Source organism: Chanos chanos, chromosome 9 (genome assembly GCF_902362185.1).
Source record: "Chanos chanos chromosome 9, fChaCha1.1, whole genome shotgun sequence".
NCBI lineage: Eukaryota > Metazoa > Chordata > Actinopteri > Gonorynchiformes > Chanidae > Chanos > Chanos chanos.
Window position 1 is genome coordinate 35429112 of NC_044503.1, and position 14668 is coordinate 35443779.

Sequence of the window (14668 nt, forward strand, 5' to 3'; positions counted from 1 at the left end):
TCCATGAATTGGGCTTTTCAGCACATCCAACATACAGCATGTTTTCGTCTTACCGTTGGTTGCAGCAGTTTCTGTAATTGAATTTTTAATATTGGTTGATCAGTAATTTACAGAGATAAAAGCTTGAGATTTTTTTAGACTCGCAAACTTCATGGTTTATACTGGCACTCATGCGAACTCAGTCACGTGAAACTCAGGATAAAAGAGTGTATAGACCAGTGTACTGTCTATCTATCATGATTCTAATACTTGGCTTGCCTTGCACACTGTGAAGTATAATTCAAATGAAAAAATCCGATAGTAAAGAAGGGGTTGAAACATAAATGCACATATAAATCTGCTTTTATTGAAGACGCTGTGTGTATCTGAATAATTCTCTACTTGCATGTAAAATCAAGTACATGTCAGACAGAACAAAAACATTCCAAAGGGCAAAGAGAGCATTGATGAGCCACTTTAGGACGAAGCTAGAGGGTTGAATGTCTTTGTTTTAGGTCCATGGTCTTTAGATGATCTTTGGTAGGTCATTTAAAAACTGTGAGCTTTTAGAATGGGAGAACTCCTTAAAATACTTTTTGAACAAAATTCCGGATAATTTCTAATAAACCTCTAGAACTCTCAGCTATTTGTTCTCTCAGCTGCTGGATCTGATTGTTCAGCAGATCAGCCTTCTCCTTGAAACCCTTCTCTAATAGAGCTCTCTGCTCTTTCACTTTGCTCTCTATGGCCAACTCCAATTCTTTCTTCTGTTGACAGCTCTCCCTCTTCATCTTCTCCTCCATCTGCTTTATCCTCTGCTCATGGCTCCGACGCATCTCCTCTAATTTTTTCTCCATCTCCTTCCTCCTTTCCTCCTCTGCTTTTACCCTCTGCTCCATCAAGGCAGTTCTTTCCCTCTCCTCTGTGTGTTTCCCCATATCCCAGAAAAGAGGGGTTGGGTTCCAGGAGGGCAGATGCCAAAAAAGAGAGAGGGAACAGGGAGATGAGACAGGAGCAGGAATTATCTCTCCAGAGTATTAATCTCTGGTTACCTGAACACAGCTAGGCCTGAAAAGGCTTTCAAAAGGAGCTCAAGCAGCAATCTAGGAACATTATCCCACCACTGAGTCATGTCCTGACCAATGCAAGACTGATAAGAAAACCTGACCATTAGAAACATAGTAAAGGAGACAGATACAAATCTTTGCCCTTGGACTGAAAACAAAACAAAACAACACAAAACTAAAGAATCACTTTGTCAGTGCCCCTAACAAAGAAACAATAAGAGTATATTACCAAATGTTCTCACAGGAACTGTAACATTTCAGGAAGTGTGAAAGAAAATTTTTCAAAACTAATTTGAAAAGAGAGAGAGAGAAAGAGAGAGAGAGAGAGAGAGAAGTATACTGAATATAAGTTGTGTTTGTGGCTTGTCTGACCACCACCAGATCAACAGAGACACAACAGAGCAAAGCTGCACCACTCCACAGAGAGTTGGAGATGCATTTTAAACATTGTCACTGCATGTAATCGATGACTAATTGTCAAACTGTAATTATGATACAGTTAGAGTGAAAATAGTTAAAATGGGTTTACTGCAGGAGCAGGAGAAATCCAGGACGTCTCCTGATTCCTCTGACTCAGTGAACTGGGAAGTCACAGGCATCTTACCTTGCATCCTTTTCTCGTTTTCAGTCAGTTTCTGATCGGCCTGCAGGATGGAGTTTGACTCTGCACTCCTCTCCTTCATAAACTCCTCCAACACGTCCTCTGCCTGCAGAGAGGAGGATGCACAATCAACACAACACAACACAGTTCTGTCATTTTTCATATTTATGTATCAAACCAGCTGCAATCAAATGGTATATATTCAGGCTCATACTTTTAATGTAAAAAAAGAAAAAGAAAAAGAAAAAGAAAAAAAAGGCCACAGTCATCGCACAACCACAGGTTAAAAAGGACCTTTGTCTATTTATTATTGCAACTTTTTTCAGATTTGACATTTGTATTCATTTGTTGGGATCCAGTGGATAGGCCTACTATCACACTGCCAGCTCTGCTGAAACAACGTCATTCTTTACTTAACTCTTTATTAATACATTATTATGCTCAATATGTGTTCAATATGTATGTATTTTACTATGTATTTTTCATATTCAAGTGTATAAATCTATGTTAACATTATATCTACATTTATTCATTTAGCATATGCTTTTATTCCAAACAATTTGCAAGACAGGCAGAGTGCAAACTGTATATTCAGTATACATATGCTCAGAATGCATTTTCATATATATAATGTTACAATACAAACATATCACTACAGACCTACTTTCTCCTTACTCACAGCGCACCTACCCTGACTCCTTTGTTGCCCTGGTTACGATATTGGGCCAGAATGTTATCACAGTCTCTGCAGTACACCTCATATCCACCAGGCTGGGCGTAACATCCCTCCTGGAGCTTCTGAGCCACTGGTGCGTAGAAGTCCATGAGGAGCTTCCGACATTTTTTCTCTGAGGCCTGCTCATTCTGGTGCAAGATGTCAGCATAGTGCTTATCAATGGTCTCCTGAAAGAGTTAAAAATACACACACCACGCATCAACGTAGGTTTTGTATGGTATTTTCGGCAACATTTCTAGTCATTCCTGGGTTCCCAGGAGGTGGGGTTCCTGAGGGCATGACCCTGATGGATAATATTTAATGATATTTGTGATATTTTGTTGTTACGTAAGGGCATAGCTACATGTTTTATCTGGCTTCACTGAGACAAGAAATGCTTAAGTCTGATATCATCTTTACGCTGGACCAACCACAGAACCTGTGTGATATGATTCTGAACCTCTGAGAAAGAACTGCATTTAAACAGATAAATGTTCAACTCACAGCCAGTTGTTTCAAATATTCCCCATTCTCATCCTTAAAGGAGTGCTTCATGAACACTTCTGTGGCCATGGTGTTGATCTTCTGGTGTTGAGAGAGGATCTCATTCAGCTCCAGGGGCAAGGTGTTCTTCACTTGTTCCATCTCAGACTCATAGAAACGAAACGCCTCCTGCACCGCGGCCTGGTTCTCAATCTGTGCCATGGCAACCACCGCGTTCTCCAGACAGGGCACGTTGCCAATGGCGATCGTTTTCACGTAGGTGTGCACCAAATGACTCAGCACTGCCAGGAGAGGAAGCAAGGCAATAAATCCTCTGAATGATGAAGTTTTCAGTGTTACAAAACTGAGATGAAACACATAAATAAAGAGAAGAGATCTTTTTTGCATCTGAGAGATCAGTAAATGAAGTTTTTGCATCAGTCAAGTTCTTTGTAAGAGAGACTTTCATTTGTTTATAGACTAAGTAAGTGTTATTTCATGTAGTCCTTATACAGCTATGTATGGTCACTAGATTGCATTGCTGTAGTCCCTCTAACATATAGCACTCATGAGCTTATTCATTGATTGGCCCTCACATTAGAAAAGTATGCATTGTTTGCATTTACATAAGTGACTAGTGCCACAGCTAACAGAACACAGCATATTTATAGAGAACTACATTTTGAGGAGGAAAAATGCTTAAAAAACATGAACCAAGCATGGAACATTGATATTTGAAATTCTTGCATTATTGCGGAATTCTTCTTTGGTTCTGAACAAAAGATAAGGTGCAAGTATAGCTTTGGAAGTTTAGCAGTTAATGCAAATAAAGCATTGCCATGCACTGACATTGCTACCACCTAAATAGTCTGCCCCTGCTATGGTATACCTCAATCTTATCTGTGAAGGCAGTCAGAGAGGCACAAGGTTGTCATTGTGTTTTTTACCCAAATTCCACAGGGGAAAAATATCAAAAGAGATGCATTTTCGCTTACTGACCACAATTCTGCTTTCACTTTATGACACCACTACGAAAGAGACTTGATAACCCTGCTGCTTGGTTTAATATTAGACCACCATCTCACTCAAACAGTGGACTCACTTCTTCCGTTGACAACCTGTCCTCCCTTCACCGTTTTCACTCGACTCTCTGCGAAGACGTATTCGCAGAAACAATCGGCAGTCTCCCGAAATTCAGGAAAAAGGTCATTCACATCCATACTCTCCAGATTGCTCATGTTCTGTGGAGTAGTTGGGAACGGGAAGGTAAAGCACTTCCGAGATGGGAAGTAGTTGCGAATACACTGCCTCGGCAGGTTGTAGTTGTTCACGGTCTTTCCCATACCTGCAGAACAGAGGATCTTGTCATCAGATTAATGAAAGAGAAAGACCAGAGACCAAAACGTGCTCTGACCTTTGGCCAAAAAGCGCAATGGTTTTTCAAAGAGAGACAAAAATAATTAGTATTTTTAACCATTTTTCCCTCGCAAACCAACTTAAGATCAGTAACTCATAAATGAACCCAACCAACCCACCAAACAAACAAACAAACAATCACATCATAATCCAACATGCTCCATAAGTTGAAATTTATTTATTTATTTGTTTGTTTGTTTGTTTGCTTTCCCTGATATTATTGTCTACAGAACAGTAAAATATTTCATTGTACTGTCCTTGGTAAACCATTAGGCATATTTTAGATAGTTGTTAAAGATTAAGTAGCAAAGTCCACCTATATCTTCATCTGTAACTTCTCTACTTGCACAACTTTTACGGGCTCAGAGATAACATGGCTCCCATTGGTTTATAACCACTATGTCACGACTGATATTACTTACACGCCTCAGTGACTTAAATGTCAATCATTCTGTTTCATTTAAAACCAGCTCTTTTCCTAACCCGCTTGTGTCACTACACTATCATTTCAGCCTACCCTGTGGAGGGCTTTGCCATTTAAATCTCACCTTTCTTCAGCTTTAGGGCAAAATCCAGGTATTCATCATCTGTGGCATCTCTACCATCGATTTTCCGTTCCAGGGTGAAGTCTCGGACGGCCCAGACAAAGTTAGGGAAGAACATCACAAATTGAGAATCCTCTGCCTCTTCCTCATCTTCTGCTGATGAAGCATCTGGTGATTTTACCCTGATCTGCTCCGTCAATTCCGTAACGTAGCTACAGCAAGCTGAGGAAAAATGACTGACAAATCACCCAGGAGATGATCATACATTATCAGACAGATGTGACCCCTTAACTCCTGTGTTACAGCAGATGATCAAAGAATCAACAAAAGATTTATTCTGAAGCTATGTGTAAAATCATGAAATCACAGACAAACTCAATAATTGATTATTCTAAAATAGAATAACATTCTTTATGTAATGTGTGTGTGTGTGTGTGTGTGTGTGTGTGTGTTACCTGATTGTTTACCGTTTCTCATGTCTATTGAGAACATATTACTTTTACTCTATGTTTAAATTTATTTCATATTTAAATTCTGCATTTGATGATTCTGAAATAGAATGGTGTGTGTGTGTGTGTGTTTGTGTGTGTGTGTGTGTGTGTGTGTGTGTAATTGTCAGCAAACAGGTAGGTGTGTGTGTGCGTGTGCGTGTGCATGTGCGTGTGTGTGTGTGTGCTTGTTTCGAGAAGCCATAAACACCAAACAAATCTGAGATAATATTTATGCATGGTTAAGCATTGGTTAAATATTACCTCCCCGCCCCCACCACCACCCACCCACCCACCCGCACACACACACACACACACACACACACACACACACACACACACACACACACACACACACAGAGTCAAATACACCTAGTAGCCCTCTGTGTCTCCACAGAGTATACCATCACTGAAACACAGGCCAGTGTATCTTCTTCTGAAGAGAGGAATGAGAGAGACAAAAGGATACTGGAGTTTCTCCAATGCCTGGTTATCGATAGTCCCTCTGCTGTTATACACCAGAGTGCTGCTCAACAGAACAGCCAGACAGAAGATCCAGGTATCGTTCTTCGAATCTCCCTAAATCACATGCACACAGATTAAACACATTAACCATTTCAGTGTGTGATGTTACAAGATGTTGTTTACTTATGAAAAAAACTCTATGTTTCTGAAGTGATCCTGGTGCACTAAACATAAGTCTCATAAACTTAAATGCAGTATTGTCAGGGCAAAACTCTTTGCATGTTTCAGCTACAGCAAACCTACTGTCCTCACCTTGTCCACATCTCCCAGTCCCTCAGTGTCCAGCAGCACTAGAGTGTGTCCAGTTTTAATTGGGTGAGGTACACACCACATCCAGATGCCCTTTGTCTTCGACTCTATGGTGCTGCCCAGGGCAAAACCTTTAAAATTAGCAGAACAATCAAATGCTCAATTGGAAACAATAACATTTTGGAAAGCAATCACAATATAGAGCTCTTAATCATTCATTATTGAAACACAGATTCAACAATTTGAAACAGCCATTTAAAACTTTTGATGAGTGCAATTTAATGTTTTCATCACAAGCTTACAGCCTTTGTCCTTTTCTTTTCCCACAGGCACTGTACCAGTTTAGCCTCTTTAGGCTTAAAAACAACCATACACCCCAAATTTACGCGTAACAGAGCAATATATTAAGGATTCTAGGAGAAAAAAATTCATGTTCAACTTTCTACATGCATTCCATTCAAGCACCTCATACGTGTTCATCTTATGGCCTTTTGTTAAACTCTTCGAGTCGTCATGCTTATTCTGAAACTCCAGCCTCACCTGTTTGCTTCCCAGCCAGGCGGTTCATGAGGTAGGATTTCCCTGTGCGGTACAACCCTACTACTGCCACCACAACCACTGGCTCTGAGATTCCCCTCAGATATTCCAAGGCCTGTTCCCCAGTGCGGAGTTCTCCGTGATCATTCTCAATTAGACACAGAGGCGACTCCATGGGGTTTGAGTGGTTATTCATGATGACCTAAAAGTGAAACCAAAACATACAAGAGTGTATGTTGTCAGTGTGTGAACTTCGCCAGTAAAATATGCCAGTCAGTCACCAGAGAGTAGAATCTAGAGACAGAGGCCTTCCAGTTTACAAGTGCAGAATCCACTAGTCTCTCTTGATAAATTAATGTAGTAAACCAGATGTATATAATGCATACCAGTACAACAATTATAACACACACACAAACAGACTTCTCCTGAGACATGGTTATAACTAGCCTGGTTTACCAACCGCTCTGCCTCAGGTTACAGCGTCTCTCATTAGCTGCCCACCACCGCATGTTGTCAAGAGGATTTTTTTTTTCTTTTTTAATGAAGCGCCCTAGCTAGCTTCCCGTTCTTCTTAATTCCTCATTGTTATTCCTGTGAATTTTTCAACACTGCTGTCTGATTTATCATGTTACTGTAATGCACGCTGACTGACAAAAATAGCTAATAAATAAATAAACATTGAATAATAAACGAGTGCATACACAGTGTACGATACTCAAGAATGAATGAATTATTGAATTTTTGAGTATCGAACACTACTACCGAAATTTACTGGTTGTATTACTTTTTACTAACTTAATTGCCCACTTTCCCAATAGCTAATTGCTTAAAAATAAAACCTGGAAAGACATGCTACTGAGGTTATTGGGGATACAAACAGTTTGTGTTGCAGGGAAGGAGTACAGGGTACGGTAATCTGAAGAGTTTAAAGTAAAAATTCAGTGCCTCCTGGCGACTTCTTTGAACGGCGTGTGATTTCCCTGTCTTTTAGATTTGTTTTCTCTCGTTTTGGGTATAGCGACTTCGCTAGAGACGTTATCTCGATCGTATCAAGACAAAAGTGTGAAGGAAAATGCGCAGAAATCAGTGCCCAGAAATATTGTCTTTTCGTGCAAGGTACTTTAGAGGTATTTTCAAACTTTTTGTTATAGTTTCTAACGTTTCACTTACAGGGGTTTACATTCAGTAACGAATACCACTGCAAAAGGTCCAGCGCATCCACGTTCGGTCGACAAAATATCACATCTTCTACTCCCTCCCGGCTGTTAATTAAAGTGCATTCATCAAAACACAGTGCCACTGGCACTTCTAAAAAAACGCCAAGCAATGTCACCAACAGCAGCGTCAGTCCTTTGGACAAACTTAACTTTACTCGTGGATTTGGTGAAGATAACTGTCCAACTACAGCGAGCTATTGTTCAACGCTTCAATTGTAGTCTTACTTGCGGAGCTTGTATACCGAATAGTCACTGTCTTTCGCCGCTGAAGAAGTGGTCCAAGGGTGTTCAGTCGCTATTTAAGACTTCTAAAATTTAAAGCGAAAGTGTGTTCGCTTTAAATATGCAGACAAATTAAGCCACAAAACAAATTGGAGCACGTACCTTAAACTGCAATCAAATGTCTTTAACTGCAGCTTATCTCCAAAAGCAAGCAAGTTGTCTGATCATGCAGACTGATTCAGCACCTGCTTTACACTTGCATGTTGGGTCATTAGCATATCTGATGCATGTGATCATATGCGCGACACATAACGTGTCAGCTGAGACAAATGTTTCACTTTAGAAATGAAGCAAAGATGTGCGGTAAAGGACTTAAACCACTGCGCGTGAGGTGACTTCTCAGAAAGATTTTCTTTCTCTTTTAATGGAGCGCTCTAGCGAGCTTCTCCTTATTTTAAATTCCTCATTGTAATGTCATTCCTGTCCATTTTTCCACACTTCTGTCTGATTTATCCTGTTACTGTAATGCGCACTGACTGACAAAAAATAACTAACTAACTAATAAATAAATAAATATTTAAAGAAAACAGTCCTTACACAGTGTACGATACTCAAAAATGAATGAATTCTTGAATTCTTGTTATGGAACACTACTACTGAAATTTACTGGTTGTACTATTATTTGCTAACGTAATTGCCCACTTTCCCAATAGCTAATTGCTTAAAAATAAAACCTGGAAAGACATGCTACTGAGGTTATTGGGGATACAAACGGTTTGTGTTACAGGGAAGGAGTACAGGGTACGGTAATCTGAAGAGTTTAAAGTAAAAATTCAGTGCCTCCTGGCGACTTCTTTGAACGGCTTATGAATTCCCTATCCTTTAGACTTGTTTTCTCTCGTTTTGGGTATAGCGACTTCGCTTGAGACGTTATCTATATCATATCGAGACAAAGGTGTGAAGGAAAATGCACAGAAATCAATGCCCAATAACATTGTCTTTTCGCGCAAGGTACTTCGAACGTATTTTGAAACTTTTTGTTATAGTTTCTAACGTTTCGCTTAGGCTACAGCTAAGTCCACGGAATGACAATTTGATGCACATGTTAAGCACTCACTTGATTTCATTTTAAAATGCTCGTTGAAAAACAACAGGTTAAATCTTGATTCACAGAAAGTAACAATATGTGGTGTTACAGGGGTTTAAAATCAGTAACGAATACCACTGCAAAAGCTCCAGCGCACCCACGTTCGGTCGACAAAATATCACATCTTCTACTCCCTCCCGACTGTTAATTAAAGTGCATTCATCAAAACACAGTGCCACTGGCACTTCTAAAAAAACGCCAAGCAATGTCACCAACAGCAGCGTCAGTCCTTTGGACAAACTTAACTTTCCTCGTGCATTTGGTGAGAATAACTGTCCAGCTGAAGCGAGCTATTGTTCAACGCTTCTATTATAGTCTTACATGCGGAGCTTGTATACCGAATAGTCGCTGTCTTTCGCCGCTGAAGAAGTGGTCCAAGGGTGTTCAGTCGCTATTTAAGATTTCTAAAAGTGAAAGTGAAAATGTGTTCGCTTTAAATGTGCAGACAAATTAAGCTTCATGAGGCAGCCACAAAACAAATTAGAGCACGTAATCACCTTAAACTGCAGTCAAATGTCTTTAACTGCAGTTTATCTCCAAAAGAAAGGAAGATGTGTGATCATGCAGACTGATTCAGCACCTGCTCTACACTTGTATGTTTTGGTCAACCATTAGCATATCTGATGCAAGTGATCATATGCGCGACAGATAAACAGATAAACGTGTCAGCTGAGACAAATGTTTCACTTTAGAAATGAAGCAAAGATGTGCGGTAAAGGACTTAAACCTCTGCGCGTGAGATGATTTCTCAGAAAGATTTTTTTTTCTCTTTTAATGAAGCGCTCTAGCGAGCTTCTCCTTATTTTGAATTCCTCATTGTAATGTCATTCCTGTCCATTTTTCCACACTTCTGTCTGATTTATCCTGTTACTGTAATGCGCACTGACTGACAAAAAATAACTAACTAACTAATAAATAAATAAATATTTAAAGAAAACAGTCCTTACACAGTGTACGATACTCAAAAATGAATGAATTCTTGTTACGGAACACTACTACTGAAATTTACTGGTTGTACTATTATTTGCTAACGTAATTGCCCACTTTCCCAATAGCTAATTGCTTAAAAATAAAACCTGGAAAGACATGCTACTGAGGTTATTGGGGATACAAACGGTTTGTGTTACAGGGAAGGAGTACAGGGTACGTAATCTGAAGAGTTTAAGTTAAAAACTCAATGCCTCCTGGCGACTTCTTTGAACGGCTTATGAATTCCCTATCTTTTAGATTTGTTTTCTCTCGTTTTGGGTATAGCGACTTCGCTTGAGACGTTATCTATATCATATCGAGACAAAGGTGTGAAGGAAAATGCGCAGAAATCAGTGCCCAATAACATTGTCTTTTCGCGCAAGGTACTTTGAAAGTATTTTGAAACCTTTTGTTGTAGTTTCTAGCGTTTCACTTAGTCTACAGCTAACTCCACGGAATGACAATTTGATGCACATGTTAAGCACTCACTTGATTTCATTTTAAAATGCTCGTTGAAAAACAACAGGTTAAATGTTGATTCACAGAAAGTAACGATATGTGGAGTTACAGGGGTTTAAATTCAGTATGGAATACCACTGCAAAAGCTCCAGCGCATCCACGTTCGGTCGACAAAATATCACATCTTCTACTCCCTCCCGGCTGTTAATTAAAGTGCATTCATCAAAACACAGTGCCACTGGCACTTCTAAAAAAACGCCCAGCAATGTCACCAACAGCAGCGTCAGTCCTTTGGACAAACTTAACTTTCCTCGTGCATTTGGTGAGAATAACTGTCCAGCTGAAGCGAGCTATTGTTCAACGCTTTTATTGTAGTCTTACCTGCAGAGCTTGAATACCGAATAGTCGCTGTCTTTCGCCGCTGAAGAAGTGGTCCAAGGGTGTTCAGTCGCTATTTAAGACTTCTAAAAGTGAAAGTGAAAATGTGTTCGCTTTAAATGTGCAGACAAATTAAGCTTCATGAGGCAGCCACAAAACAAATTGGAGCACGTAGTCACCTTAAACTGCAGTCAAATGTCTTTAACTGCAGTTTATCTCCAAAAGAAAGGAAGATGTGTGATCATGCAGATTGATTCAGCACCTGCTCTACACTTGTATGTTTTGGTCATCCGTTAGCATATCTGATGCATATATGATCATTTGCGCGACACATAACGTGTCAACTAAGACAAATGTTTCACTTTAGAGGTAAAGCAAAGATGTGCGGTAAGGGACTTAAACCTTTGCGCGTGAGGTGACTTCTCAGAGGGGCTCCAGGTCATTGTAATTTCGAACGCTTCAGAAGCGTGGTCAAAAGTGTAGTTCTATGCGGGTAAAAGAAAATAATTATGTTTAGTACTGTCATAAAGACAAGCGCACTTATACGATGCTTTTGCTGGAAAGCTTCCACGGACTACCGCGACCTAGCAACAATCTTTACAGAAGGCCCTATGAAACTGTTGCGTTTTCTGTTCTGTTTTCCATCTCAATAAAACATCACGCAGAAAATGTAGAGTCTATTTTATTCTCTCCCTCATGTCACTTACACGCAGTACAAAGCAATTAGCAGTGGTCACTCCACTTTTATAGTCAACGTCACAAAAGGACGTATTGTACCTAATACATGCGAACAACAAAAACGTGGTCGTAAACTATATAACATTGTGTACATATAGTGCAAAGGAATTATGTCTTACAATTTAACAAACAAAACAACAAATGCTGCGGCTGATGAGATCATATAATGTAACACCCCCACTTGTTCTCATCATCTTAAGCCAATTTCACAATGAAAGTACAATTTAGTTTCCAAAGAAAAATCTTTTAAACTTAATCATTTTAATCTTTGCTACAGGTTTTGTCAATATGTCTGCAACCATGTCTTCTGATGGGCAGTAAACAATGTCTATTTTACCCTCACTGAGTGCATTACGAATGAAATGATATTTCACATCAATGTGCTTGGACCTCTGTCTGTTCACTGGGTTTTTACTCAGTGCAATGGCCCCCTGATTGTCTCCATGGATCTTGGTGCAGTTGTAAACTTTATTATCCATGCCATTTAGCAGTTGGGTTAGATACATGCTTTCCTGAGTAGTGGTTGCAAGGCCAATGTATTCAGCTTCACAAGTAGATAGTGCCACTGTCGGTTGCCTCTTTGACTTCCAGGAAATAACAGGGCCCTGTTTGGTCAGGCTAAAACAATATCCTGTAGTGCTACGTCTGTCTTCCAAAGACGATGCCCAATCAGAATCACTGAATGCCATTAAATTCAAGTCTTCATCAGTTTTCTTGAAGCACAACTCGTAGTCAATAGTACCCTTCAAGTATCTCAAGACATGTTTAGCAGCCACCATGTGCCCTGCTTTAGGTTTTGCCAGTGTTTGTGACAATTTGCTAACAACCCAACTAATATCTGGTCTGGTACAAGTCATGGCATAAATCAGACTACCTACAATCTCACGATATTCTTTATGATCAACAACATCATTTCCGTCGTCCTCCAATTTTAGCTCACAAGGGGTGGATCTAGGCTTGCAGTTTGACATTCCAAATTTTTCAAGTACCTTTAGAATGTACCTTTTCTGATTCATTTTAATTTCCTCTCCCTTTTGTTCAAACTGAATGCCCAAGAAATATGATATCTTTCCCAAATCCTTCATGTTAAATTGAGACTCCATGGTGTTTTTGAATCTGTTGAGCAAATCATTATTGCTGGCTGCAATGATTAAATCATCTACCCAGATGACTACAACAATTGTCTCATTGCCTATCTGCTTCCTATATACACAGTGGTCAGACAGATTTCTCACAAAGTCGTTCTGCTCTAGGTGATCATGTAAAAGTTTGTACCAATTTCTCCCGGATTGCTTCAGGCCATAAAGGGATTTCTTTAACTTGCATACTAGTTTCTCCCCTTTCTCTGATGTCTCTTCAAAACCTTCTGGTTGTTCTAAGAAAATTTCTGTATCTATTGGAGCATGCAAGTACGCCGTTTTGACATCCATCTGATGAACAATGAGATCATTTTGCACTGCTATCTGCATCAGTGCCCGTACTGAAGTAATGTTTGCTGTTGGGGCAAACGTCTCATGGTAGTCTATGCCTTCTATCTGGTTGTATCCCTTAGCAACATATCTAGCTTTAAAGATTTTCCCACCTTCATCATTTTCTTTAATGACATAGACCCATCTACCCCCCACTGTTTTCCTACCCTCAGGTAAAGTAGTCAGTTCAAATGTGTCATTCTCTTTAAGTGAACGGAGTTCTTCCGTCATAGCGCGTTCCCATCTGGGCGCCTCGGGTGACATCAGGGCTTCTCTATAGGTTTGGGGAATTCCACACACCGCCCTATAACAATAATCAACACTTACATGCGTTACATCGTCATCCTCAAAATCTGGTAGATAATCATCTAAGTATTTTGGGGTTCTTTTATCTCTTCTTGGGTAGCACTTGTTCTTAACATGACTAGATTTTGGATCTGCAATGTTTTTGTTCCCATCTAGGACTACGCTCTCTATAGTTTCATCATGTTGTGACACGTCTGTATTATCTGCGTTCTCATTCTCCTCACTCCCATCTAGGACCTGGTCCTCTGTGCTATCCTCACTTTGAGGCGCATCAACACTCTTCTCACTACCAGACCTTCCACCTTGGTATCTCTGGATTTCTGAATCACATTCATTAGTTTGTGTCTGTTGCTCAACATTGTTTCTTGTAATGAATTTCACCAGCCTGTGCTTTGACACCCTTTTTGTATGTGGGTTGTAGATCAGATAAGCTGGACTGTTCTTACTGTACCCAACAAACGTGCCTTTCTCACCTCTGGGGTCTAGCTTCTTATGATTATGTTTGTATGCATAACATTCTGATCCAAACACCCACATTTTTGACAGATCTGGCTTTCTACCTGTTAACATGAAATATGGGGTATTTTCAGTCCTGTTATTGTAACATCTGTTGCGGATATGAGCTGCGTTTTGAACTGCATAAGGCCACAATACCTTTGGTAATCCCTTCTCTAACAGTAGACACCTCCCCATTTCAAAGAGGGTCCTCCACTGTCTCTCAGCTGTACCATTTTGATGGGGAGAGAAAGGGGATGATGTCTCATGTCTTATACCTCTATCCCTTAAAAGTGACTGAAAAGCATCGCCTGTGTATTCCGTGCCATTGTCCGATCTGATGCACTTAACTTTACCGTATGGTGCGCTATCTGCCAGGAACTTCTTTGTTGCCAATGTCGCATCACTTTTGTTTTTAAGGAAGTATACAGACACTGCCCCTGAGAAATCATCTGTAAATAAAATTGCATACTTATGTCCATCTAGACCAGTTGGCTCAATGGGGCCTGCTAAGTCGGTATGTACCAATTCCAGAGGTTCAGTAGCTTTTGCATCAGGTCTCCTATTTCTGTTGTTGGAGAATTTTCCCTCAGTGCAGACATTACAATCTACTTTTGTGTTCCCTGTGATCTTCATACCCTCGACCACACTAGGTAATTTTAA

General features: G+C 40.0%; 1 protein-coding gene across 1 annotated transcript; it reads right to left on the minus strand.

Moving 5' to 3' along the window:
* Positions 1 to 563: 563 nt before the first annotated feature.
* Positions 564 to 6801, minus strand: LOC115821700 (guanylate-binding protein 1-like). The gene is made up of 9 exons (XM_030785504.1): positions 6609 to 6801; positions 6072 to 6199; positions 5764 to 5873; positions 4810 to 5018; positions 3948 to 4190; positions 2867 to 3147; positions 2338 to 2550; positions 1651 to 1753; positions 564 to 901 (listed from the first exon to the last, which is right to left on the minus strand). The coding sequence occupies exons 1-9, from the start codon at positions 6799 to 6801 to the stop codon at positions 564 to 566; spliced, it is 1818 nt and encodes a 605-aa protein (XP_030641364.1).
* Positions 6802 to 14668: the final 7867 nt, after the last annotated feature.